Source organism: Oncorhynchus clarkii, chromosome 33 (genome assembly GCF_045791955.1).
Source record: "Oncorhynchus clarkii lewisi isolate Uvic-CL-2024 chromosome 33, UVic_Ocla_1.0, whole genome shotgun sequence".
NCBI classification, from domain to species: domain Eukaryota; kingdom Metazoa; phylum Chordata; class Actinopteri; order Salmoniformes; family Salmonidae; genus Oncorhynchus; species Oncorhynchus clarkii.
Window position 1 is genome coordinate 32,101,623 of NC_092179.1, and position 25,771 is coordinate 32,127,393.

Below are 25,771 nucleotides of genomic sequence, written 5' to 3' on the forward strand. Positions count from 1 at the left end.
GCACTACATAGGGAATAGTGTTCCATTTGGGACAGAACCACTGTCGGGTCCTTCAGTTGCACCTTGACCTGACCCTTGTTGTTGTTGTTGTTGTTGTCATACTTTGTTTTACCTCCAAACTGAAGAAAAAAAACACAACATTTGAAGATAGAAGGGCTGCAGATTTGTTGCAATAAATTTAAAAAAATATATATTTTATAAGGTCTTATTCCTTCACAAGGAGTTACACTGTGTCCTGAAAGTAACCTGGTCCCAGACCTGTTTGTGCCAGTCTGTGTCATGACAAGGAGTTACACTGTGTCCTGAAAGTAACCTGGTCCCAGACCTGTTTGTGCCAGTCTGTGTCATGACAAGGAGTTACACTGTGTCCTGAAAGTAACCTGGTCCCAGACCTGTTTGTGCCAGTCTGTGTCATGACAAGGAGTTACACTGTGTCCTGAAAGTAACCTGGTCCCAGACCTGTTTGTGCCAGACTGTGTCATGACAAGGAGTTACACTGTGTCCTGAAAGTAACCTGGTCCCAGACCTGTTTGTGCCAGTCTGTGTCATGACAAGGAGTGGCATGATGGCACAAGCAGACTGGTACCCAGGCTATACTGAAAGGGGAGCGATGGTACCAGGTACACACTAATATAACGCTATTTTATTCCTGAGGTCATTCGATACCTAATTAAAGAAGGGAGTGAAGCACCTTGACTTCTAGCCTGGTCCCAGATCAGTCTGTGCTCTTGTCTACTCCTTCGCTGTCATTGTCAAGCCAAACAAATGAGTGACAGGGCGTTGCCATGACGGCACAAACAGACTGGTACCCAGGCTACCTGTTATTCCCGAGTGCCTGTGTAAGTTTAGCTTGCAGGTGATGTGCCAAACAGCGAGGTCTCTTTGAATGACGGACCTCCTCACCAATCTCTCTCTCTCTCGGTACCAATCTTTTACAGTGCTGATCATAAACTGAAATGGTGTTGAAGTCAACACTCGTGTCGCTATTTGAAGCTGACTTCCTTGTTGCCCTAATGGCTGTGGACTCCAATGGTGTGTTGTGTTAGTGGGCCTACCAGGGTTGGGCTCAATTCCATTTCAATCCCAGTCGATTCAGGAAGTACACTGAAATTCCAATTCTCTTCAATGCTTTTCAACGAGGAACATGTGGAATTGGAACTTTCTGAATTGACGGGAATGGAATTGACCCCAAGCCTGGAGTCTTCGGCCATGTCTCGGGGTCAACGTCTTGGTACACCACAGTCACTTTAGCCACTACTAGTGTACAGACAGATGGTGTGTATGTATAAATGCCAAGTGAGGATGTTCCACAATGCAGCTGTACTAATGGGTTTGTTTATGCTGGCTGTACTGAAAGTACCCAAATCCCACCGTTGGTGTTCCTGTGTGACATCATCATGTTCCAGGTTCCTTCCAGCAGGTTTGGGGTCCCGTTTATTTGACTATTCAGTCAATTCAGAGAGTCGATTTGAAATTTGAGTTTTGTTTCCTGGATGGACAGAACTGATAGGGAATTGACCCCCGACCCTGCAAACAATAGTCCATTTGTACAGGGGCCCCCTGGTGGTTGTTGTAGAGTGTCTTAGTTCAGTCTGAATTTTCCTTCCGAACGTTGTTGTGAACAAGGAAAACAGAAAAGCACAGTGTTTCCCACAGCATGCTGTCCGACAGCCATGTTTCATAGGAGGAGTTTGGGTTCCAAAGTGTCGTCTTCTGTTACCTGTTCTCTCATTGTATCATATTGTACAAATCATTATTATTGGGTACTAACTTGCATTATATTTTTTTTCTACCTACATTTTAAAAGAGTTCGTAAACTATAGGAATTGTACAAAAAGTACTTTAATAGATATTGTTAATTAAAGAAAGGAACTGTTAGTGGAAAAAAAATGATTATTTGCCAAACTCCTTTTTTCAATTCTAGAATATTATGATTTTCACGGAGTTCTAGAATGGGTTCCGTTGGTTCCATTTACGATGTAAACATTCCTTACTTCCACTGTTTTGGTCTCAGAACACCAGACACTATAAAGAACTACGCAGTGAATGAAACAATTCACTACTCACTGGGCACAGACAGTCAGTTCCAACATCTATTCCACGTTGGTTGAACGTCATTTTGTTGATTCAACCAGTGAGAGCCCATTGGGTCTTCTGTTGAAAAACATAATGACTTCATATTGTATGGACTTTACATTGGTGGGGGGGGGGGCGATTTTGATGTTTGCATTTTTCTGCTCTGGAAATGTGTTTACCAGAATGTTAGTATTTTTTGACCGGAGGAAAAACCATAGTGTGTATTTAGATGTCTACAACAATGTTCATACAATATTCCATCACTGCCAACAACCCCCTGTGTTTTGTAGCATGGCAAAATAATAATTAAAAAATGTGGAACTAAGTGTTGTCTCTGGGTTGTTTTTCTATTCGTGTCATAATTATCATTGATAGTTTATTGTATTGCTTCGGTTTATCTTGTGTTTTTTTTAGCTCTCACACACTGTACTGAAGTAAGGAGAGTGACCCCTGGTGGTAATGGAAGGGACATGCAGTGCAACTGTCTCCCTGGTGACGGCAATAAGAGTGTGGCAATCATTGATATGGACAGACTTCATTCTGAGTAACAAAGTGCAACGAGGAAGAATTGTGTGAAACAAAATGCTCTCGGGAGAACTGGACTGGCTGGTCTTACCGTACACGAGGAGGTCGTTGTTTAGAGGTGGTCTACGCTCGTCTCTAATCCCTGCAGGAGAGACCTCTTCACTGGGCCAGGATAAGGTGCAGGAGAGACCTCTTCACTGGGCCAGGATAAGGTGCAGGAGAGACCTCTTCACTGGGCCAGGATAAGGTGCAGGAGAGACCTCTTCACTGGGCCAGGATAAGGTGCAGGAGAGATCTCTTCACTGGGCCAGGATAAGGTGCAGGAGAGACCTCTTCACTGGGCCAGGATAAGGTGCAGGAGAGACCTCTTCACTGGGCCAGGATAAGGTGCAGGAGAGACCTCTTGACTGGACCAGGATAAGGTGCAGGAGAGACCTCTTCACTGGGCCAGGATAAGGTGCAGGAGAGACCTCTTCACTGGGCCAGGATAAGGTGCAGGAGAGACCTCTTGACTGGACCAGGATAAGGTGCAGGAGAGACCTCTTCACTGGGCCAGGATAAAGTAAGAGATGATTCACAGTCAGTTTGTACTTCAAATCAAATCAAATGTATTTATATAGCCCTTCGTACATCAGCTGATATCTCAAAGTGCTGTACAGAAACCCAGCCTAAAACCCCCAAACAGCAAGCAATGCAGGTGTAGAAGCACGATATCTGCATTAGAATGTTTTATAGACATGCATAGATGTATGTCTTCATTTTGAGGGGTTCAGTTTTAGGTATGTTTTCTATAGTTATATCTTACTAATACCACGTATGTTAGTATTGATATATCATTGGTATAACGGGCAGCTTCAATCATGTTGTAATTGATTTATTGTAATCCATTTGAAGTTTTCAAAATGAATGAATCATATTTACACAGAATCTGTGAATCAATCCGTTGTGGTGATATGGGTGATATGGGTGATGCCCTTTGAACTCCAGGAAAAAGTTTTCACACACAAGGTGAGACTTATCGAAGTTATAAGGAAACTGGTAACCAGTTTACAGGAATAATAAGAAACAGTTGTTGGCCAATATTTTATTATAGGCTAGCATATAGTGCCTTGTATTGTTGCTATCTTCCATTACTTTATAGAGCAATAACCTTATGGGTCCAACTTCCTGGTTTGGGTTTTCAGCTCTACTTCCTGGTTTGGGTTTTCAGCTTTACATTTATGAAGCACCCGTCTGAAAAATCTGTCCAGTTGACTCACAGAACTTCTGTCAAGAGATATAGCACCACAACAACTGCAGAACTTGATGTTGTGTCCCACACAGACCAGAGAAACAGGAACTTGAGGCCATGGCAGAGCAGGGGGAAGCCCGGGGGACAGGAGAGGAACCACGAACACCCAACACGCCATCCCTGAACCACCGGGGGACAGGGGGGACTTTCGGGGAGGGTCAAGATGTGGAGAAGGGAGAAGTCATAACCAGATCCACGAGGGAGAAGAACGGTCGCTTTACCAACCCCTGGCCCACATGGCACTACCCCTCCTCTGCCTCCCTGCTCCGGTTCTACCTACTAGATAAGGACCACAGCAACCTACCCCGCTCCAAAGAGGTACGAATCCCATCTTTAACATATTGGCTTTTTGCCTTGTTGTTGTTGTTGTTGCTTGTTAATTATACATTCCATTAGCAATTTGTATAGAAATGTATCCTAGTAGAGGATGCATGACAACCCCATGCAATTCTATTCATTTAGACCTGATGTATTTCAACCTCAGACAAGGAGTTGAAGTGCTTTCATCAGAGGTGTGCTGAGTCCTTTTCAGCCAGGTATTTGTTGTCATTTACCAACCGTTTGTGTGTCCCTGTGTTGAGGAGTTAGACCGTGAGCTTCCAGTGCTGAAACCGTCCTTCATCCAGAGTCCTGAGGTTTGTTTTCATGTTGTTGTTTCTTGTTGATCTCTTTTTAGTATGCAATACTGTTCCCAGGAGTCCATGAAAACAACAGAACAATTTAACAATAATATAACGCATACACATATAGCATAAACGCTGGTTGAGAGAATGCCAAGAGTGTGCAACACTGTCATCAAGGTAACGAACGGGTGGCTACTTTGAAGACTTTCAAAATCTAAAATATATTTAGATTTGTTTAACACTTTTATTTTTGGTTACTACATAATTCCATGTGTGTTATTTCATCTTGTAGAGAAGAGTGAATATAAAGAAAAGCGTCTGGAACTAGCAGGTCCTTGACTGGTCCTGTATATATATAACATGACACCACAGGTGTCAGGAGCCGTGGGGTCTGGTCTCAGGGTGACCTGGCTGGGCCACGCATCAGTCCTGGTAGAGATGGACGGCCTGGTCATCCTCACTGACCCCATCTTCAGCCAGAGGGCGTCTCCCTTCCAGTTCATGGGGCCCAAGAGGTTCAGGGGCCCGCCGTGTACAGTAGATCAACTACCCGAGGTGAGGTGCCTCCAAACACTTGAGGGGCGTGTGTGTGTGTGTATGTTTTTGTGTATGTGTGTGTGTGTGTATGTGTGTGTGTGTGTGTGTGTGTGTGTGTGTGTGTGTGTGTGTGTGTGTGTACGTGTGTGTGTGTACGTGTGTGTGTGTACGTGTGTGTGTGTGTGTGTGTGTGTGTGTCAACGGTAAAGAAAAGAGAACACATCTCCGTGGACTTTTCCAGTTGATACAGTTTTCTTCGTCCAGGTGGATGCTGTGCTCATCAGCCACACCCACTACGACCACCTGGACATAGGTTCAGTTAGCAGCCTCAATAAGCGCTTCGGCGCCGAGCTGCGTTGGTTTGTCCCTCTGGGGCTCCATGGTTGGATGCAGAGCTGTGGCTGTAAGAACGTGATAGAGTTGGACTGGTGGGAGGAGAGCTGTGTCCCTGTCCCCAGCCCTGTCGCTGTCCCCAGCCCTGTCGCTGTCCCCAGCCCTGTCGCTGTCCCCAGCCCTGTCCCTGTCCCCAGCCCTGTCGCTGTCCCTGTCCCCAGCCCTGTCGCTGTCCCCAGCCCTGTCCCTGTCTCCAGCCCTGTCCCTGTCCCCAGCCCTGTCCCCAGCCCTGTCCCCAGCCCTGTCGCTGTCCCCAGCCCTGTCTCCAGCCCTGTCCCCAGCCCTGTCCCCAGCCCTGTCCCCAGCCCTGTCGCTGTCCCCAGCCCTGTCCCTGTCCCCAGCCCTGTCCCTGTCCCCAGCCCTGTTGCTGTCCCCAGCCCTGTCGCTGTCCCCAGCCCTGTCCCTGTCCCCAGCCCTGTCCCTGTCCCCAGCCCTGTCCCTGTCCCCAGCCCTGTCTCCAGCCCTGTCCCTGTCCCCAGCCCTGTCCCTGTCCCCAGTGGTGTCAGCCAGGATAAGGTGATGTTCGTATTCACCCCAGCCCAGCACTGGTGCAAGCGCACCCCAACAGACGATAACAGGTTGGTTTCCTTACTTTACAGATAGCTGCTTTATTCAGGAGAGGTTTACTTCCATTGACTGTGACATGTGGGTCTGTTACCTACCTTAGTTGAAAGCACTCGACTGTGACATGTGGTTGTGTTACCTACCTTAGTTGAAAGCACTCGACTGGGACATGTGGTTGTGTTACCTACCTTAGTTGAAAGCACTCGACTGTGACATGTGGTTGTGTTACCTACCTTAGTTGAAAGCACTCGACTGTGACATGTGGTTGTGTTACCTACCTTAGTTGAAAGCACTCGACTGTGACATGTGGTTGTGTTACCTACCTTAGTTGAAAGCACTCGACTGTGACATGTGGTTGTGTTACCTACCTTAGTTGAAAGCACTCGACTGGGACATGTGGTTGTGTTACCTACCTTAGTTGAAAGCACTCGACTGTGACATGTGGTTGTGTTACCTACCTTAGTTGAAAGCACTCGACTGTGACATGTGGTTGTGCTACCTACCTTAGTTGAAAGCACTTGACTGTGACATGTGGTTGTGCTACCTACCTTAGTTGAAAGCACTTGACTGTGACATGTGGTTGTGTTACCTACCTTAGTTGAAAGCACTCGACTGTGACATGTGGTTGTGTTACCTACCTTAGTTGAAAGCACTCGACTGTAAGTCGTTGTGGGTAAGAGTGTCCACTAAAATGGCCTAAATGTAAATGAATAACAGGGTGCTGTGGGGGAGCTGGTCTGTCCTGGGGCCCTGCAACCGCTTCTTCTTTGCTGGAGACACCGGCTACTGCTCGTCCTTCCAGGAGATTGGGAGGCGCTTTGGTCCGTTCGACCTGGCGGCCATACCCATCGGCGCGTACCTGCCCAGGTATGAAACTAGTGTAGAGCTGTCCTGCCCAGGTATGAAACTAGTGTAGAGCTGTCCTGCCCAGGTATGAAACTAGTGTAGAGCTGTCCTGCCCAGGTATGAAACTAGTGTAGAGCTGTCCTGCCCAGGTATGAAACTAGTGTAGAGCTGTCCTGCCCAGGTATGAAACTAGTGTAGAGCTGTCCTGCCCAGGTATGAAACTAGTGTAGAGCTGTCCTGCCCAGGTATGAAACTAGTGTAGAGCTGTCCTGCCCAGGTATGGAACTAGTGTACAGCTGTCCTGCCCAGGTATGAAACTAGTGTAGAGCTGTCCTGCCCAGGTATGAAACTAGTGTAGAGCTGTCCTGCCCAGGTATGAAACTAGTGTAGAGCTGTCCTGCCCAGGTATGGAACTAGTGTACAGCTGTCCTGCCCAGGTATGGAACTAGTTTAGAGCTGTCCTGCCCAGGTATGAAACTAGTATAGAGCTGTCCTGCCCAGGTATGAAACTAGTGTAGAGCTGTCCTGCCCAGGTATGAAACTAGTGTAGAGCTGTCCTGCCCAGGTATGTAACTAGTGTACAGCTGTCCTGCCCAGGTATGGAACTAGTGTAGAGCTGTCCTGCCCAGGTATGAAACTAGTGTAGAGCTGTCCTGCCCAGGTATGAAACTAGTGTAGAGCTGTCCTGCCCAGGTATGAAACTAGTGTAGAGCTGTCCTGCCCAGGTATGAAACTAGTGTAGAGCTGTCCTGCCCAGGTATGAAACTAGTGTAGAGCTGTCCTGCCCAGGTATGAAACTAGTGTAGAGATGTCCTGCCCAGGTATGAAACTAGTGTAGAGCTGTCCTGCCCAGGTATGAAACCAGTGTAGAGCTGTCCTACCCAGGTATGGAACTAGTGTAGAGCTGTCCTGCCCAGGTATGAAACTAGTGTAGAGCTGTCCTGCCCAGGTATGAAACTAGTGTAGAGCTGTCCTGCCCAGGTATGAAACTAGTGTAGAGCTGTCCTGCCCAGGTATGAAACTAGTGTAGAGCTGTCCTGCCCAGGTATGAAACTAGTGTAGAGCTGTCCTGCCCAGAGCTGTCCTGCCCAGGTATGAAACTAGTGTAGAGCTGTCCTGCCCAGGTATGAAACTAGTGTAGAGCTGTCCTGCCCAGGTATGAAACTAGTGTAGAGCTGTCCTGCCCAGGTATGAAACTAGTGTAGAGATGTCCTGCCCAGGTATGAAACTAGTGTAGAGCTGTCCTGCCCAGGTATGAAACTAGTGTAGAGATGTCCTGCCCAGGTATGAAACTAGTGTAGAGCTGTCCTGCCCAGGTATGAAACTAGTGTACAGCTGTCCTGCCCAGGTATGAAACTAGTGTAGAGCTGTCCTGCCCAGGTATGAAACTAGTGTAGAGCTGTCCTGCCCAGGTATGAAACTAGTGTAGAGCTGTCCTGCCCAGGTATGAAACTAGTGTAGAGCTGTCCTGCCCAGGTATGAAACTAGTGTACAGCTGTCCTGCCCAGGTATGAAACTAGTGTAGAGCTGTCCTGCCCAGGTATGAAACTAGTGTAGAGCTGTCCTGCCCAGGTATGAAACTAGTGTAGAGCTGTCCTGCCCAGGTATGAAACTAGTGTAGAGCTGTCCTGCCCAGGTATGAAACTAGCGTAGAGCTGTCCTGCCCAGGTATGAAACTAGCGTAGAGCTGTCCTGCCCAGGTATGAAACTAGTGTAGAGCTGTCCTGCCCAGGTATGAAACTAGTGTAGAGCTGTCCTGCCCAGGTATGAAACTAGTGTAGAGCTGTCCTGCCCAGGTATGAAACTAGTGTAGAGCTGTCCTGCCCAGGTAGGAAACTAGTGTAGAGCTGTCCTGCCCAGGTATGAAACTAGTGTAGAGCTGTCCTGCCCAGGTATGAAACTAGCGTAGAGCTGTCCTGCCCAGGTATGAAACTAGCGTAGAGCTGTCCTGCCCAGGTATGAAACTAGTGTAGAGCTGTCCTGCCCAGGTATGAAACTAGTGTAGAGCTGTCCTGCCCAGGTATGAAACGAGTGTAGAGCTGTCCTGCCCAGGTATAAAACTAGTGTAGAGCTGTCCTGCCCAGGTATGAAACTAGTGTACAGCTGTCCTGCCCAGGTATGAAACTAGTGTACAGCTGTCCTGCCCAGGTATGAAATTAGTGTACAGCTGTCCTGCCCAGGTATGAAACTAGTGTAGAGCTGTCCTGCCCAGGTATGAAACTAGTGTAGAGCTGTCCTGCCCAGGTATGAAACTAGTGTACAGCTGTCCTGCCCAGGTATGAAACTAGGGTAGAGCTGTCCTGCCCAGGTATGAAACTAGTGTAGAGCTGTCCTGCCCAGGTATGAAACTAGTGTATAGCTGTCCTGCCCAGGTATGAAACTAGTGTAGAGCTGTCCTGCCCAGGTATGAAACTAGTGTAGAGCTGTCCTGCCCAGGTATGAAACTAGTGTAGAGCTGTCCTGCCCAGGTATGAAACTAGTGTATAGCTGTCCTGCCCAGGTATGAAACTAGTGTAGAGCTGTCCTGCCCAGGTATGAAACTAGTGTAGAGCTGTCCTGCCCAGGTATGAAACTAGTGTACAGCTGTCCTGCCCAGGTATGAAACTAGTGTAGAGCTGTCCTGCCCAGGTATGAAACTAGTGTAGAGCTGTCCTGCCCAGGTATGAAACTAGTGTAGAGCTGTCCTGCCCAGGTATGAAACTAGTGTAGAGCTGTCCTGCCCAGGTATGAAACTAGTGTAGAGCTGTCCTGCCCAGGTATGAAACTAGTGTAGAGCTGTCCTGCCCAGGTATGAAACTAGTGTAGAGCTGTCCTGCCCAGGTATGAAACTAACTAGTGTAGAGCTGTCCTGCCCAGGTATGAAACTAGTGTAGAGCTGTCCTGCCCAGGTATGAAACTAGTGTAGAGCTGTCCTGCCCAGGTATGAAACTAGTGTAGAGCTGTCCTGCCCAGGTATGAAACTAGTGTACAGCTGTCCTGCCCAGGTATGAAACTAGTGTAGAGCTGTCCTGCCCAGGTATGAAACTAGTGTAGAGCTGTCCTGCCCAGGTATGAAACTAGTGTACAGCTGTCCTGCCCAGGTATGAAACTAGTGTAGAGCTGTCCTGCCCAGGTATGAAACTAGTGTAGAGCTGTCCTGCCCAGGTATGAAACTAGTGTAGAGCTGTCCTGCCCAGGTATGAAACTAGTGTAGAGCTGTCCTGCCCAGGTATGAAACTAGTGTAGAGCTGTCCTGCCCAGGTATGAAACTAGTGTAGAGCTGTCCTGCCCAGGTATGAAACTAGTGTAGGTAGCTGTCCTGCCCAGGTATGAAACTAGTGTAGAGCTGTCCTGCCCAGGTATGAAACTAGTGTAGAGCTGTCCTGCCCAGGTATGAAACTAGTGTACAGCTGTCCTGCCCAGGTATGAAACTAGTGTAGAGCTGTCCTGCCCAGGTATGAAACTAGTGTAGAGCTGTCCTGCCCAGGTATGAAACTAGTGTAGAGCTGTCCTGCCCAGGTATGAAACTAGTGTAGAGCTGTCCTGCCCAGGTATGAAACTAGTGTAGAGCTGTCCTGCCCAGGTATGAAACTAGTGTACAGCTGTCCTGCCCAGGTATGAAACTAGTGTAGAGCTGTCCTGCCCAGGTATGAAACTAGTGTAGAGCTGTCCTGCCCAGGTATGAAACTAGTGTAGAGCTGTCCTGCCCAGGTATGAAACTAGTGTAGAGCTGTCCTGCCCAGGTATGAAACTAGTGTAGAGCTGTCCTGCCCAGGTATGAAACTAGTGTAGAGCTGTCCTGCCCAGGTATGAAACTAGTGTACAGCTGTCCTGCCCAGGTATGAAACTAGTGTAGAGCTGTCCTGCCCAGGTATGAAACTAGTGTAGAGCTGTCCTGCCCAGGTATGAAACTAGTGTAGAGCTGTCCTGCCCAGGTATGAAACTAGTGTAGAGCTGTCCTGCCCAGGTATGAAACTAGTGTAGAGCTGTCCTGCCCAGGTATGAAACTAGTGTACAGCTGTCCTGCCCAGGTATGAAACTAGTGTAGAGCTGTCCTGCCCAGGTATGAAACTAGTGTAGAGCTGTCCTGCCCAGGTATGAAACTAGTGTAGAGCTGTCCTGCCCAGGTATGAAACTAGTGTAGAGCTGTCCTGCCCAGGTATGAAACTAGTGTAGAGCTGTCCTGCCCAGGTATGAAACTAGTGTAGAGCTGTCCTGCCCAGGTATGAAACTAGTGTACAGCTGTCCTGCCCAGGTATGAAACTAGTGTAGAGCTGTCCTGCCCAGGTATGAAACTAGTGTAGAGCTGTCCTGCCCAGGTATGAAACTAGTGTACAGCTGTCCTGCCCAGGTATGAAACTAGTGTAGAGCTGTCCTGCCCAGGTATGAAACTAGTGTAGAGCTGTCCTGCCCAGGTATGAAACTAGTGTATAGCTGTCCTGCCCAGGTATGAAACTAGTGTAGAGATGTCATGCCCAGGTATGGAACTAGTGTAGAGCTGTCCTGCCCAGGTATGGAACTAGTGTAGAGCTGTCCTGCCCAGGTATGGAACTAGTGTAGAGCTGTCCTGCCCAGGTATGAAACTAGTGTAGAGCTGTCCTGCCCAGGTATGAAACTAGGGTAGAGCTGTCCTGCCCAGGTATGAAACTAGTGTAGAGCTGTCCTGCCCAGGTATGAAACTAGTGTAGAGCTGTCCTGCCCAGGTATGAAACTAGTGTAGAGCTGTCCTGCCCAGGTATGAAACTAGGGTAGAGATGTCCTGCCCAGGTATGAAACTAGTGTACAGCTGTCCTGCCCAGGTATGAAACTAGTGTAGAGCTGTCCTGCCCAGGTATGAAACTAGTGTACAGCTGTCCTGCCCAGGTATGAAACTAGTGTAGAGCTGTCCTGCCCAGGTATGAAACTAGTGTAGAGCTGTCCTGCCCAGGTATGAAACTAGTGTAGAGCTGTCCTGCCCAGGTATGAAACTAGTGTAGAGCTGTCCTGCCCAGGTATGAAACTAGTGTAGAGCTGTCCTGCCCAGGTATGAAACTAGTGTAGAGCTGTCCTGCCCAGGTATGAAACTAGTGTACAGCTGTCCTGCCCAGGTATGAAACTAGTGTAGAGCTGTCCTGCCCAGGTATGAAACTAGTGTAGAGCTGTCCTGCCCAGGTATGAAACTAGTGTACAGCTGTCCTGCCCAGGTATGAAACTAGTGTAGAGCTGTCCTGCCCAGGTATGAAACTAGTGTACAGCTGTCCTGCCCAGGTATGAAACTAGTGTAGAGCTGTCCTGCCCAGGTATGAAACTAGTGTAGAGCTGTCCTGCCCAGGTATGAAACTAGTGTAGAGCTGTCCTGCCCAGGTATGAAACTAGTGTAGAGCTGTCCTGCCCAGGTATGAAACTAGTGTAGAGCTGTCCTGCCCAGGTATGAAACTAGGGTAGAGCTGTCCTGCCCAGGTATGGATAGACACTGTTAACCATCCAGATCCAAATGAATCCATCCATATATTGTTATTTCTCTTTAGAGATGTAATGAAGTCACTGCATGTGGACCCAGAGGAGGCTGTGGAGATTCATAAGGACGTTAAGGCCAAACACTCCCTGGCTATTCACTGGGGGACCTTCGCATTAGCTCATGAGGTGAGCATTCTATATGTTCAGCCATTATATAAGCCTACATCCACAATATATGTTGGCCTCCAAAATCCATCTCCTCCCTCTCCAACTCTTCCCTCTCCATCTCCTCCCTCTCCTTCTCCCCCCTCTCCATCTCTTCCCTGTCCTTCTCCCCCCTCTCCAACTCCGCCCTCTCCATCTCCCCCTCTCCATCTCCCCCTCTCCAACTCCGCCCTCTCCTTCTCCCCCCTCTCCCTCTCCTCCCTCCATCTCCTTCTCCCCCCTCTCCCTCTCCTCCCTCCATCTCCTTCTCCCCCCTCTCCTCCCTCCATCTCCTTCTCCCCCCTCTCCCTCTCCTCCCTCCATCTCCTTCTCCCCCCTCTCCCTCTCCTCCCTCCATCTCCAACTCTTCTGCTCTCTCTCTTTCTCTATAATTTTCTTTCAACTAATTTTTTTTAACCCAATGCAAAGGAAAGTGCCTAGCTAATGTTGTTCATATTTCCCTTTGTATCTCTCTCTCTCAGTTTTACTTAGAGCCTCCAGTGAGACTCAGGGAGGCCATGGAGAAGAATGGGTTGAATGCGGAGCACTTCTTTGTCCTGAACCATGGAGAATCCAGAGTGATGGGGGGAGAAAGTGAAGGAGGGGGCGTTTGACTGATCAGATGGGCTACATTGCCAGAAGCTGCAATATGAAAGAGTTTGGACTTCTGACAAAGAGATCTAAGCTTGGCATTATAGTGTTTGCCTGATAAAGGGGCACTGATGTACATATTTGCAACTTTAAAATAAATATATGTTTTTAATGCCAAGTGATATTGATTGCACTATTAAATACATTTTTATCAACATGGCTGTTTCTTTAAATAGTGACCAAGCAAGGAAGTAAGGAAGTAGCTAATCTACTGTTAAACCAACTGTGACCAACTTTCAAGAGTTCCTGTTGTAAACACAATACCGATACTAGTTTGATGTTTCTATAATTGTAATCTAAGCAATTATGGTTAGGCCAACTAGACCAAGTCAACTAAGCAACGCATTCCGACTATGGCTGCTTCCAAATGCATCTTCACTCCACGAGTTTGGAAAACGACACTTTCAAGGTGTATTCACCGAGCCGCAAGTGTTCTGAACACAGCGAAGGGAACTTTGTCAAGGTGATTATTTGTCAGCGAACAAAACAACTTTTAAATAAGGTTTCAATGTGTATTATTTTAAGTGCACAACTCATTCAACAGAAGACGACCTACTCGGGTGGCTTTACTTGCTACAATGTATCCACTTGTAGCTCATTACGTAAACAGGGCCATGTTCGGTCGCCAAACGTTCTCGAACGTTGCAGATAGAAATGTCCGGAATAGAGCTGATGTGATTCCTTATTCGACATGTCAGGCGCATGTTTGTTTTTTACATAGAAATAGGCTATCTGAACGTCCCAAAACGTTGCGTCATCCTGAACGCGTCCCAGTGCACTGTTGTGCTGACGTGTTACATTCACTTTGTACTGTAACTTGGGCCTTGTCAATAAATATTTATGTTTGGAGCTTTCAGCTGCTAGTTGGTGTCTTCGCTCACTTGGGTAAAGATCTCCAGTCTGTAAGAGCATTATTATAAGATTAATACGTGCACCATTGACCAATGGTCTAGTTTAGATATTCCGAAAAATAATGTTTTGAGCTATTTTTTAGAAGTATTTCATAAACATATTGTCATTGCAATTGCAAATGAATGGGTAGTTTCTTGCATCGGAAAGAGGAGGATTTTAATAGGCTGCTTTAATTTCGTCACATGGTAGGGTTTTTCACCGACGTCAGAAGCCTTGCTTGGTAGGCTGGTACCAGTGCGTTGTGCGAACATTGGCGGTGCTTGCAGGGCACTTTTCCCCACACAGTTCTGCGGATATCTCGCCGTAACAATATCAGAAGAAATGTCGCGCCACTGACGGATTTTACAAGTCGCCCTTGACTTATTCTATACGTTTTCAGGTACTATTTTATTGACTGCGTTGTTGTGACTGTGACGTAGGCTGCGAATGATCGATTGTCTCCGTTGTTCTGCTTAGTTCACCACATTCCTCCTTCTCTCTTTTTAGTTAAGGTTCTTTCTATTGACTCTCTGTTTTTATTATGGCGATAAATCTTCTCGATATAGCAGCAATTCTTTCTAGTGATCCGTTTTGTTTTGTTCTTTGGTCGGATCAACAAAGAAACATTTGTTGTACTTCGCTGGTGGTTTATTATGGGTCCATTGAAGCCATTCAATAGGCCAATACGTGCAACAGAGCTCCACAGTAGGCAACGTGAAATGTATAGAGTACCTACGTTGTAAGGGGACTCCGTAAATAGGACTAGTGGACAACTACACAGCATTTCTATTTGTCACTATAGGGCCTAGGTGACAGCTATACAGTAGCCTCTTCAGTCTGTACTTACACCTTGAAAACAGAAGCTACTGTGAACAGGGTTGACACAGGAATGGGGTTGGGGTTATTTGACCTTTTATTTAACCAGGTGGGCCAGTTGAGGACAAGTTCTCATTTACAACTGAGACCTGGCCAAGATAAAGCATTGCAGTGCGACAAAAACCAACAACACAGAGTTACACATTGGATAAACAAACGTACAGTCAAAACACAATAGAAAAATCTGTGTACAGTGTGTTTAAATGTAGTATGTTTAGGGAGGCAAGGCAATAAATAGACCATAGTGGCAAAATAATTACAATTTAGCATTAACACTGGAGTGACGGATGTGCAGATGATGATGTGCAAGAAGAGATACTGGGGTGCAAAAGAGCAACAACAACAACAACAACAATAACAATATGAGGTAGTTGGGTGGGCTATTTACAGATGGGCTGTGTACAGGTACAGTGATCTGTAAGCTGCTCTGACAGCTGATGATTAAAGTTAGTGAGGGAGATATGAGTCTTGGCTTTGGGGATGGCCGGTGAAATATACCTACTGGAGCGTGTGCTACGGGTGGGTGTTGCTATGGAGACCAGTGAGATATACCTACTGGAGCACGTGCTACGGGTGGGTGTTGCTATGGTGACCACTGAGATATACCTACTGGAGCACGTACGTACGGGTGGGTGTTGTTATGGTGACCAGTGAGCTGAGATAAGGTGGGGCTTGACCTAGCAGAGACTTGTAGGTGACCTGGAGCCAGTAGGTTTGGCGAAAATGTAGCGAGGGCCAGCCAACGAGAGCATACAGGTCACAGTGGTGGGTAGTATATGGGGCTTTGGTGACAAAACGGATGGCACTGTGATAGATTACATCCAATTTGCTGAGTAGAGAGTTGGAGGCCATTTTGTAAATGACATCGTTCACCTGTACCATCATGTATTGTAGGCTTCATAGTCCCTGGTAGCAGTGGAGGGCCCATACAGTAGCTCAGAGAGATAGATTGGCAGGAGGCACATATACACTGATTAGACCAGACATTAGGACCCCCCCTGCCCCCACCTCTACAAGGTGTCGAAAGCGTTCCACAGGGATGCTGGCCCATGTTGACTCCAGTGTTTCCTACAAACATGTTAAGTTGGCTGGATGTTCTTTGGGTGGTGGACTATTCTTCATACCCATGGCAAAACTGTTGAGTGTGAAAAACCCAGCAGCGTTGCAGTTCTTGACACAAACCTGTGCACCTACTACCATACCCCGTTCAAAATAACTTAAATATTTTGTCTTGCCCATTCACCCTCCGAATGGCACACACAATCCATGTCACAATTATCTCCTCCCCTTCATCTACACTGATTGAAGTGGATTTAACAACTGACATACAATAATTGATCATAACTTTCACCTGGATTATCCAGACTTGTATGTGTCAGTTAGCGTTTGGCAGGCCAGTAACTTCCTCTTCATTTGACTGAGCTGGAGCCTTTCCACCCGTCCAGAGATAAGACACAGCTGAAACAATGGACTCAGGCAGTTGTATGTTAAAGGTGCGGTCCACTGTGAGCTAGTCTTCACGGACACTGTGTCTTTTATTCAAAGTAGGAAAAAGTCATGTTGTTGACCAGGTTATACTGTAGGGGACTGTGAAAGTCATGTTGTTGACCAGGTTATACTGTAGGTGACTGTGAAAGTCATGTTGTTGACCAGGTGATACTGTAGGTGACTGTGAAAGTCATGTTGTTGACCAGGTTATACTGTAGGTGACTGTGAAAGTCATGTTGTTGACCAGGTTATACTGTAGGTGACTGTGAAAGTCATGTTGTTGACCAGGTTATACTGTAGGTGACTGTGAAAGTCATGTTGTTGACCAGGTTATACTGTAGGGGACTGTGAAAGTCATGTTGTTGACCAGGTTATACTGTAGGTGACTGTGAAAGTCATGTTGTTGACCAGGTTATACTGTAGGTGACTGTGAAAGTCATGTTGTTGACCAGGTTATACTGTAGGTGACTGTGAAAGTCATGTTGTTGACCAGGTGATACTGTAGGTGACTGTGAAAGTCATGTTGTTGACCAGGTTATACTGTAGGTGACTGTGAAAGTCATGTTGTTGACCAGGTTATACTGTAGGTGACTGTGAAAGTCATGTTGTTGACCAGGTTATACTGTAGGTGACTGTGAAAGTCATGTTGTTGACCAGGTTATACTGTAGGGGACTGTGAAAGTCATGTTGTTGACCAGGTTATACTGTAGGGGACTGTGAAAGTCATGTTGTTGACCAGGTTATACTGTAGGTGACTGTGAAAGTCATGTTGTTGACCAGGTTATACTGTAGGTGACTGTGAAAGTCATGTTGTTGACCAGGTTATACTGTAGGGGACTGAAAGTCATGTTGTTGACCAGGTTATACTGTAGGTGACTGTGAAAGTCATGTTGTTGACCAGGCTATACTGTAGGTGACTGTGAAAGTCATGTTGTTGACCAGGTTATACTGTAGGTGACCGTGAAAGTCATGTTGCTGACATCTCGCAGACAGTCGGCATGGTGATGGCTGTTGAGGGGGATTCTTTTGGAACTGCTGCACAGGGTTAAACTGTGTCACAATAAGCATGTTTTCACATCTGTGATTTCACAAGACCCTGTCTGCCGTCCAGGGACAAACCACAGAAACAGCCACCAACTGTACTGTGAGCAGGCTTTTCTTTCTGAATTAATATCTGTGTACCCCCCCGCCCCCCCACCATCCAGGGACAAACCACAGAAACAGCCACTAACTGTACTGTGAGCAGGCTTTTCTTTCTGAATTAATATCTGTGTACCCCCCCGCCCCCCCCCCCAGCATATTTGTAAACTTTTATTTGTATTTCTTGTTTATTAACCTCCCTATAGACCCGGAGCCCAACACTGTCCCCCCATGGAGGAGAGCGGAGGAGCAGGAGGAGAGGTGCATGAGAACCAGGTGTTGATGGAGGAGAGGGTTGTCTCTCCTGGAGATTCCCCAGGGACGGAGGAGGGTTCCCCAGCCGTGGTCCGGCCCCGTGACCCCCCCACCTCCACCCTGCAGGACTCAGGGCCTCGGTAGGGGTAGACCATGAACGTCTCTGCGGTTTTCACGTGCACTTTATTGCCATCCAGCTCCTGAAGTTGCTTCATCATATTTTCGTGTTTTTTTTGTGTGTCTTTTATGATCATCTGTTTCTAACTGTATCGACTCTGTGTGTGTGTGTGTGTGTGTGTGTGTGCACACTAAATTTCCCGTCTGGACACAATAGTCAGTAAAACCGTTTGATTGATCAACTCCTCCAGGAAGAGCAGCTCCTCCCGCTCCTCCAGGAAGAGCTTCCGTCTGGACTACCGGTTGGAGGAGGAGGTGACTGGGTCGAGCCGGGACAAACATGGCCGCTTCACAAACCCCTGGTCCACGTGGAAGTTCCCGTCCTGGTCCACCCTGCTGCGCTTCTTCCTGCTGGAGAAGGATCACAGTAATGTACCCAGCTCTAAAGAGGTGAGACACATTCTGACGTTGGACGGATATAATAGGTCTCTCTGACGTATCTAATAGGTCTCTCTCACGTATCTAATAGGTCTCTCTCACGTATCTAATAGGTCTGTCTCTCTGACGTATCTAATAGGTCTGTCTCTCTGACAGATCTAATAGGTCTGTCTCTCTGACGGATCTAATAGTCTGTCTCTCTGACGGATCTAATAGGTCTGTCTCTCTGACGGATCTAATAGCCTGTCTCTCTGACGGATCTAATAGGTCTGTCTCTCTGACGTGTCTAATAGGTCTGTCTCTCTGACGGATCTAATAGGTCTGTCTCTCTGACGTATCTAATAGGTCTGTCTCTCTGACGGATCTAATAGGTCTCTCTCACTCATTTGAGCTGCCATTTCTAGCTCCCACAGCCGTTGTCAAAACACTTTGTAAAACAAACCCAGCTCTGATGGAGACGACCAAACCACACCTGATGGGGCTCAATGCCAGTCTGTCCACTCTTTATTATAATGAACTTATTACACAAATACCTAAACCTGTACTCCAACTCCACAGGTTGAATAATAATCACTCTTTACTGTACACAGTTCACACCCAACAATTACCTCCTGTCCTGACTCAACTTGTTCTGTCTGTCCTGACTCCTCAGGTCTGTCATTGCAGATCTCCGACTGAGCACGTCAGAGTTTGTCAACTGTGATTTGTAACGCTGCGCCTCATGTCCACAGTTAGGTTAGCTGTTTGTTCCAGAGGATGCCTCTCGCTCCATAAACACTGTGCTCTGGTAACAACCCCGGGGTATTTTTAGACGGCTGTAAATCAATCTCACGTGAGGTGAGACTAACTGACTCAGACACGGGCTCTGTTTTCTAGACATGTAGTGGTCAGGAAGGAAAGGCCTGATTATTTAGAAGACTCAGACACGGGCTCTGTTTTCTAGACATGTAGTGGTCAGGAAGGAAAGGCCTGATTATTTAAAAGACTCAGACACGGGCTCTGTTTTCTAGACATGTAGTGGTCAGGAATGAAAGGCCTGATTATTTAAAAGGAAAATGAAACGCCGACTCGACTCTATTTCCCATCGTCTTTCTGATGAAGACGAAAGATGGGTTAAAGTGTTTAATCATCTGTGTTTTGATTTATGCTGATATAATTTAATCAAATTAACCCCAAACAACTCATACAACCAGGGTCATATTCAAACGGAAAAAAGAAAAATGAGTGTTTTTTAAAATTGGTTATTTTGTTTGGTGACTTGAAAATGACTGAAGCAATAGTGACATGTTGAAAAGACGAAGAGCTTTCAGTGATGATGCCTTTATTATTACCCTCCTCTTCCTCATCCTCTGTCTCAGCTGGTGAATGAATCTGAATCAATTCATACCAACGCGCCATATTAAAGTCTGTGTTGTTCTGCTACTCAGGTCTTAGACAAAGAGCTCCCAGTAGTGGAGCCTTGGTTCCTCCGTGTCCCCGAGGCAGCAGACGGAGCCGTGGGGTCTGGTCTCAGGGTGACCTGGCTGGGCCACGCATCAGTCCTGGTAGAGATGGACGGCCTGGTCATCCTCACTGACCCCATCTTCAGCCAGAGGGCATCTCCCTTCCAGTTCATGGGCCCCAAGAGGTACCGGGATCCCCCTTGTACGGTTGATCAACTCCCCCGGATCGACGCGGTTGTCATCAGCCACTCCCACTACGACCATCTGGACGCCGGCACCGTGACCCAGTTGAACGAGCGGTTCGGTGGGGATCTCCGATGGTTTGTGCCGTTGGGACTCATGGACTGGATGCAGAAGAGCGGGTGTGAGAATGTGATAGAGTTAGACTGGTGGGAGGAGAACTGTGTGCCAGGTCACGACGAGGTCACGTTTGTGTGTACACCGGCGCAGCACTGGTGCAAGCGCACCCCCACGGACGATAACCAGGTGCTGTGGGGGAGCTGGTCTGTCCTGGGGCCCTGCAACCGCTTCTTCTTTGCTGGAGACACCGGCTACTGCTCGTCCTTCCAGGAGATTGGGAGGCGCTTTGGTCCGTTCGACCTGGCGGCCATACCCATCGGCGCGTACCTGCCCAGGTATGAAACTAGTGTAGAGCTGTCCTGCCCAGGTATGAAACTAGTGTAGAGCTGTCCTGCCCAGGTATGAAACTAGTGTAGAGCTGTCCTGCCCAGGTATGAAACTAGTGTAGAGCTGTCCTGCCCAGGTATGAAACTAGTGTAGAGATGTCCTGCCCAGGTATGAAACTAGTGTAGAGCTGTCCTGCCCAGGTATGAAACTAGTGTAGAGCTGTCCTGCCCAGGTATGAAACTAGTGTACAGCTGTCCTGCCCAGGTATGAAACTAGTGTAGAGCTGTCCTGCCCAGGTATGAAACTAGTGTAGAGCTGTCCTGCCCAGGTATGAAACTAGTGTACAGCTGTCCTGCCCAGGTATGAAACTAGTGTAGAGCTGTCCTGCCCAGGTATGAAACTAGTGTAGAGCTGTCCTGCCCAGGTATGAAACTAGTGTAGAGCTGTCCTGCCCAGGTATGAAACTAGTGTAGAGCTGTCCTGCCCAGGTATGAAACTAGTGTAGAGCTGTCCTGCCCAGGTATGAAACTAGTGTAGAGCTGTCCTGCCCAGGTATGAAACTAGTGTAGAGCTGTCCTGCCCAGGTATGAAACTAGTGTACAGCTGTCCTGCCCAGGTATGAAACTAGTGTAGAGCTGTCCTGCCCAGGTATGAAACTAGTGTAGAGCTGTCCTGCCCAGGTATGAAACTAGTGTAGAGCTGTCGTGCCCAGGTATGAAACTAGTGTAGAGCTGTCCTGCCCAGGTATGAAACTAGTGTAGAGCTGTCCTGCCCAGGTATGGAACTAGCGTAGAGCTGTCCTGCCCAGGTATGAAACTAGTGTACAGCTGTGATTGCTTTAGTACAAGGCTGCCCATACCCCCCCTCCCTGGAGATCCACTGGGAGTGCAGGTTTTGGTTCCAACCCTGCTCTAACACCTGCTTTATCTAGTCAGCTGTTCATCAGGACCTTGATGAACTGAATCAGGTTTAGAACAGGGTTGGAGTAAAAGCCTGCACACTCAGTAGAATTCTAGAAGGACGGTTGGATCATGGACTGTAGTATTAGATTTCCCTCAACTGAATATTCACTTAGAATGTATTAAAGTCAACTGTATATTCACTTAGAATGTATTAAAGTCAACTGTATATTCACTTAGAATTTATTAAAGTCAACTGAAGTTCAGTAAGTTTATTAAGCCTTTATTAGGCCAAACCCACAAAACACAAGTTTGTCGTCCCTCAGAGATGTAATGCGTGGACAGCATGTGGACCCGGAGGAGGCTGTGCAGATCCACAAAGACATCCAGGCCAGACACTCCCTGGCTATTCACTGGGGAACCTTCGCTTTAGCTTACGAGGTGAGCATTAACAGTTCTGAATGGGTGATCGACTGGATCTCTTTTTACAAGGCATATACTGTATGTACCTGCTGTAAAAAAAAGGGGTTTTGGTGTCACTTATCAGTTGTTCGCATCACTCCAAGTGTTGTTTTGTTTGCCTTAATACGAAGTCCTATCACATCAGAGATGAAAGGCCTATCCAATGGGATTCTCTGAATCTAATGATCAGGAAGAAGACATTTTGCTCTGCCTCCCAGCTGAAACTGGAGACTGAAGGTCACGGAAAACTATGTGTAAACCTTCCCTTCTAAATCTGAGGTTAGGTGTAAACCTTCCCTTCTAAATCTGAGGTTAGGTGTAAACCTTCCCTTCTAAATCTGAGGTTAGGTGTAAACCTTCCCTTCTAAATCTGAGGTTAGGTGTAAACCTTCCCTTCTAAATCTAAGGTTAGGTGTAAACCTTCCCTTCTAAATCTGAGGTTAGGTGTAAACCTTCCCTTCTAAATCTGAGGTTAGGTGTAAACCTTCCCTTTCTAAATCTGAGGTTGGGTGTAAACCTTCCCTTCTAAATCTGAGGTTAGGTGTAAACCTTCCCTTCTCAATCTGAGGTTGGGTCCATGGTAATAAATCAACCCCTGTCACAACACGTCAACCGTGGATCTGACCTCTGACCTCTGCATTTTTAGACTCGACTCAGTTTAGAGAGAAACACATATTTTCCATTGTGTCCTTTTGTGTGATGAGAACAAACACGCAGGCAGACACCCTTTCAACCATTCAGCCTAAAGACTTTTGTGTGATGAGAACAAACACGCAGTCAGACACCCTTTCAACCATTCAGTCTAAAGACAAAGGTGGGATTGTTCAGCGTCCCACAATAGATGTGAAAACTCATATTAGGTAGCTTGCTGCTGCGTTCAGTTGAAATCGGCACGTGTTGGGAAACGCAAAGGAATGTGTTTTGCATTAGAAGAACCGTTGGTTATCTGTGACATCGTTCAACCTTTCCCCCTGATGCTTTGGCCTCAGCAGATGGCTTTGTTGGCAGAACCGTTGGTTATCTGTGACATCGTTCAACCTTTCCCCCTGATGCTTTGGCCTCAGCAGATGGCTTTGTTGGCAGAACCGTTGGTTATCTGTGACATCGTTCAACCTTTCCCCCTGATGCTTTGGCCTCAGCAGATGGCTTTGTTGGCAGAACCGTTGGTTATCTGTGACATCGTTCAACCTTTCCCCCTGATGCTTTGGCCTCAGCAGATGGCTTTGTTGGCAGAACCGTTGGTTATCTGTGACATCGTTCAACTTTCCCCCTGATGCTTTGGCCTCAGCAGATGGATTTGTTGGTAGAGCCGTTTGTTATCTGTGACATCGTTCTGTGGTGTTGAAACTGGTAGTTTGGTTCCCGGCAGCAGTCGTCCTGTTGGCTTTGAAAGATAACCTTTAGTCGTTCTGACGTTTCTGCTTAGGGAGGCAGCTCAAAAAAGCCTCTCTAGCCTGAGATGTACTGTCCACTCCTAAACCCTGGAGTCTCTCGCTGTCAAGCAAGTCAAATACACTACCGGTCAAATGTTTTAGAACGCCTACTCATTCAAGGGTTTTTCTTTATTTGTACTATTTTCTACATTGTAGAATAATAGTGAAGACATCAACACTATGAAATAACACATATGGAATCATGTAGTAACCAACAAAGTGTTAAATAAAAACATGTTATATTTGAGATTATTCAAATAGCCACCCTTTGCCTTGTTGACAGCTATGCACACTCTTGGCATTCTCTCAACCAGCTTCACTTGGAATTATTTTCCAAGAGTCTTGAAGGAGTTCCCACATATGCTTAGCACTTGTTGGCTGCTTGTTGGCTGTCCAACTCATCCCAAACTATCTGTCTGGTTGAGGTCAGGGGATTGTGGAGGCCAGGTCATCTGATACAGCACTCCATCACTCTCCTTGGTTAAATAGCCCTTACACAGCCTGGAGGTGTGTTGGGTCATTGTCCTGTTGAAAAACAAATGATAGTCCCACTAAGCCCAAACCAGATAGGATGGCATATCACTGCAGAATGCTGTAGTAGCCATGCTGGTTAAGTGTGCCTTGAATTCTAAATAAATCACAGACAATGTCACCGGCAAAGCACCCTCACACCATAACACCTCCTCCTCCATGCTTCACGTTGGGAAATACACATGTGGAGATCATCCGTTCACCCACACCGCTTCTCACAAAGACACGGGAGGTTGGAACCAAAAATCTCCTATTTGGACTCCAGACCAAAGGACACATTTCCACAGGTCTAATGTCCATTGTTCATTCTTGTTATTGGTGTCCTTTAGTTGTGGTTAATTTGCAGCAATTCGACCATGAAGGCCTGATTCACACAGTCTCTTCTTAACAGTTGATGTTGAGATGTGTCTGTTACTTGAACTCTGTGATGCATTTATTTGGGCTGCGATTTCTGAGGCTGGTAACTCTATTGAACTTATCCTCTGCAGCAGAGGTAACTCTGGATCTTCCTTTCCTGTGGCGGTCCTCATGAGAGCCAGTTTCATCATAGCGCTTGATGGTTTTTGTGACTACACTTGAAGAAACTTTAAAAGTTCTTGAAATGTTCCATATTGACTGACCTTCATGTCTTAAAGTGATGATGGACTGTCATTTCTCTTTGCTTATTTGAGCTGTTTTTGCCATAATATGAACTTGGTCTTTTACCAAATAGGGCTATCTTCTGTATACCATCCCTACCTTGTCACAACACAACTGATTGGCTCAAACACATTAAAAAGGAAATAAATTCCACAAATTACCTTTTAAGAAGGCACACCTGTTAATTGAAATGCATTCCAGGTGACTACCTCATGAAGCTGGTTGAGAGAATGCCAAGAGTGTGCAAAGCTGTCATCAAGGCAAAGGGTGGCTATTTGAATAATCTCAAGTATAACATGTTTTTTTAACACTTTGTTGGTTACTACATGATTCCATATGTGTTATTTCATAGTGTTGATGTCTTCACCATTATTCTTAAATGTAAAAATAATGAAAAACCCTTGACTGAGTAGCTGTTCTAAAACATTTGACCAGTAGTGTAGATAATATATGTCTGTCTCTCTCTCTCAGTTTTACTTAGAGCCTCCAGTGAGACTCAGGGAGGCCATGGAGAAGAATGGGTTGAATGTGGAGCACTTCTTTGTCCTGAACCATGGAGAATCCAGAGTGCTGAACACAGACCAGGAAGTCTTTGAATGATTGGACCAAAATGGTGCCTAAGCCCCTCCCACAAGCTGTAGAAGACTAAACAACACTGTGGCGTAAAGCATACAGCTGAATCAATGGATAAGCTCTCATCGTCAACAGTCTAGTTGATGGCATACTAGAGAGCTGAATGATGGCGACTATGAAATGAACACCCTGTCCATTTATCCAATCATTGTTTTTCTATGCCAAATGTCTGACGCCAGAACTGTCAAGAAGAAACCTTTCTGAAAATGTTTTGCAGATGATGTGTTGTCGTATAGCTGCAGTGTCACCAGTCGGGTCAAAGTGATGAACGTGTGTATTTTACACACTGGACACACCACACGTCATTCTGCTCCGACTCACACATTGTTTCTGTGCACAACTACAATGTGTATGGCTTCATCGTCTAGCACATTCACCAATCACATTTTGTAGCGTTATGTAACCAAATCTTCTGGAGTTATCCGAATGCTGAACAGTTCATGTGTAATATACTGTATGCACTTGGACGTTGCAATAATCTTTTAGTAGGTCTGGAAACACGTTGTTGTATGTGGGGGTTTTCACCCTCCTCCGTGTTACAGCTGTCATTAAAACTCTGCTCTCTGAAGGACACAGACTTGTCTTGTGAGAGGGGGGACACTCTTCGGTCATTAGGTCGGGCCAGAGTCATTCCTCAACTTCAGTACTTGGTTCTGCAATACTGACCACTTTTAGATTGGAGTTATATGTTTGTGTTTGACGTTAAAGGTCTGAATTCAATCCATAAGATCTGTATTGTAGCTTCATTTAAAAGGGAGTTTAGGGTTGAGGCGAC

General features: G+C 46.6%; 3 protein-coding genes across 6 annotated transcripts in view; all 3 read left to right on the forward strand.

Moving 5' to 3' along the window:
- The window catches only part of LOC139393321 (fibroblast growth factor receptor substrate 2-like), an 80,043-nt gene extending 77,642 nt beyond the window's left edge, over positions 1 to 2,401 (forward strand). For both annotated transcript variants that reach the window (XM_071141875.1, XM_071141876.1), the window contains exon 7: positions 1 to 2,401. This exon is cut by the window's left edge and continues 1,799 nt beyond it. The gene's annotated coding sequence lies outside the window, so the exon portion shown is untranslated.
- Positions 2,402 to 3,043: 642 nt separating this feature from the next.
- On the forward strand, positions 3,044 to 13,094 carry LOC139393056 (N-acyl-phosphatidylethanolamine-hydrolyzing phospholipase D-like). Its single transcript, XM_071141390.1, has 9 exons — positions 3,044 to 3,163; positions 3,925 to 4,210; positions 4,474 to 4,527; positions 4,888 to 5,070; positions 5,317 to 5,632; positions 5,903 to 6,023; positions 6,727 to 6,876; positions 12,342 to 12,456; positions 12,957 to 13,094. The coding sequence occupies exons 2-9, from the start codon at positions 3,950 to 3,952 to the stop codon at positions 13,086 to 13,088; spliced, it is 1,332 nt and encodes a 443-aa protein (XP_070997491.1). The 5' UTR covers positions 3,044 to 3,163; positions 3,925 to 3,949; the 3' UTR covers positions 13,089 to 13,094.
- A 289-nt stretch (positions 13,095 to 13,383) lies between these two features.
- On the forward strand, positions 13,384 to 25,567 carry LOC139393322 (N-acyl-phosphatidylethanolamine-hydrolyzing phospholipase D-like). 3 transcript variants are annotated; one of them, XM_071141878.1, is made up of 6 exons: positions 13,384 to 13,588; positions 17,727 to 17,915; positions 18,144 to 18,342; positions 19,758 to 20,407; positions 21,625 to 21,739; positions 24,835 to 25,567. In XM_071141878.1, exons 1-6 carry the CDS (start codon positions 13,479 to 13,481, stop codon positions 24,961 to 24,963), a joined length of 1,392 nt encoding a protein of 463 aa, XP_070997979.1. In that variant the 5' UTR covers positions 13,384 to 13,478; the 3' UTR covers positions 24,964 to 25,567. The 3 variants fall into 3 exon arrangements, 2 of the variants coding, with proteins under 2 accessions (XP_070997979.1, XP_070997978.1); XM_071141877.1 differs by lacking the exon at positions 13,384 to 13,588 and adding an exon at positions 14,218 to 14,416; XR_011629770.1 differs by lacking the exon at positions 13,384 to 13,588 and adding an exon at positions 14,237 to 14,416 and having other exon boundaries at positions 21,625 to 22,477; positions 22,538 to 25,567.
- Positions 25,568 to 25,771: the final 204 nt, after the last annotated feature.

Coding starts and splice junctions, on each gene's coding strand:
- LOC139393056 (XM_071141390.1), top strand. CDS start 3,950: ATGGCAGAGCAGGGGGAAGCCCGGGGGACAGGAGAGGAACCACGAACA. Junction 4,211..4,473: donor ACCTACCCCGCTCCAAAGAG/GTACGAATCCCA, acceptor CCCTGTGTTGAG/GAGTTAGACCGTGAGCTTCC. Junction 6,877..12,341: donor ATCGGCGCGTACCTGCCCAG/GTATGAAACTAG, acceptor ATTTCTCTTTAG/AGATGTAATGAAGTCACTGC.
- LOC139393322 (XM_071141878.1), top strand. CDS start 13,479: ATGGCTGCTTCCAAATGCATCTTCACTCCACGAGTTTGGAAAACGACA. Junction 18,343..19,757: donor ATGTACCCAGCTCTAAAGAG/GTGAGACACATT, acceptor TCTGCTACTCAG/GTCTTAGACAAAGAGCTCCC. Junction 21,740..24,834: donor CCTTCGCTTTAGCTTACGAG/GTGAGCATTAAC, acceptor TCTCTCTCTCAG/TTTTACTTAGAGCCTCCAGT.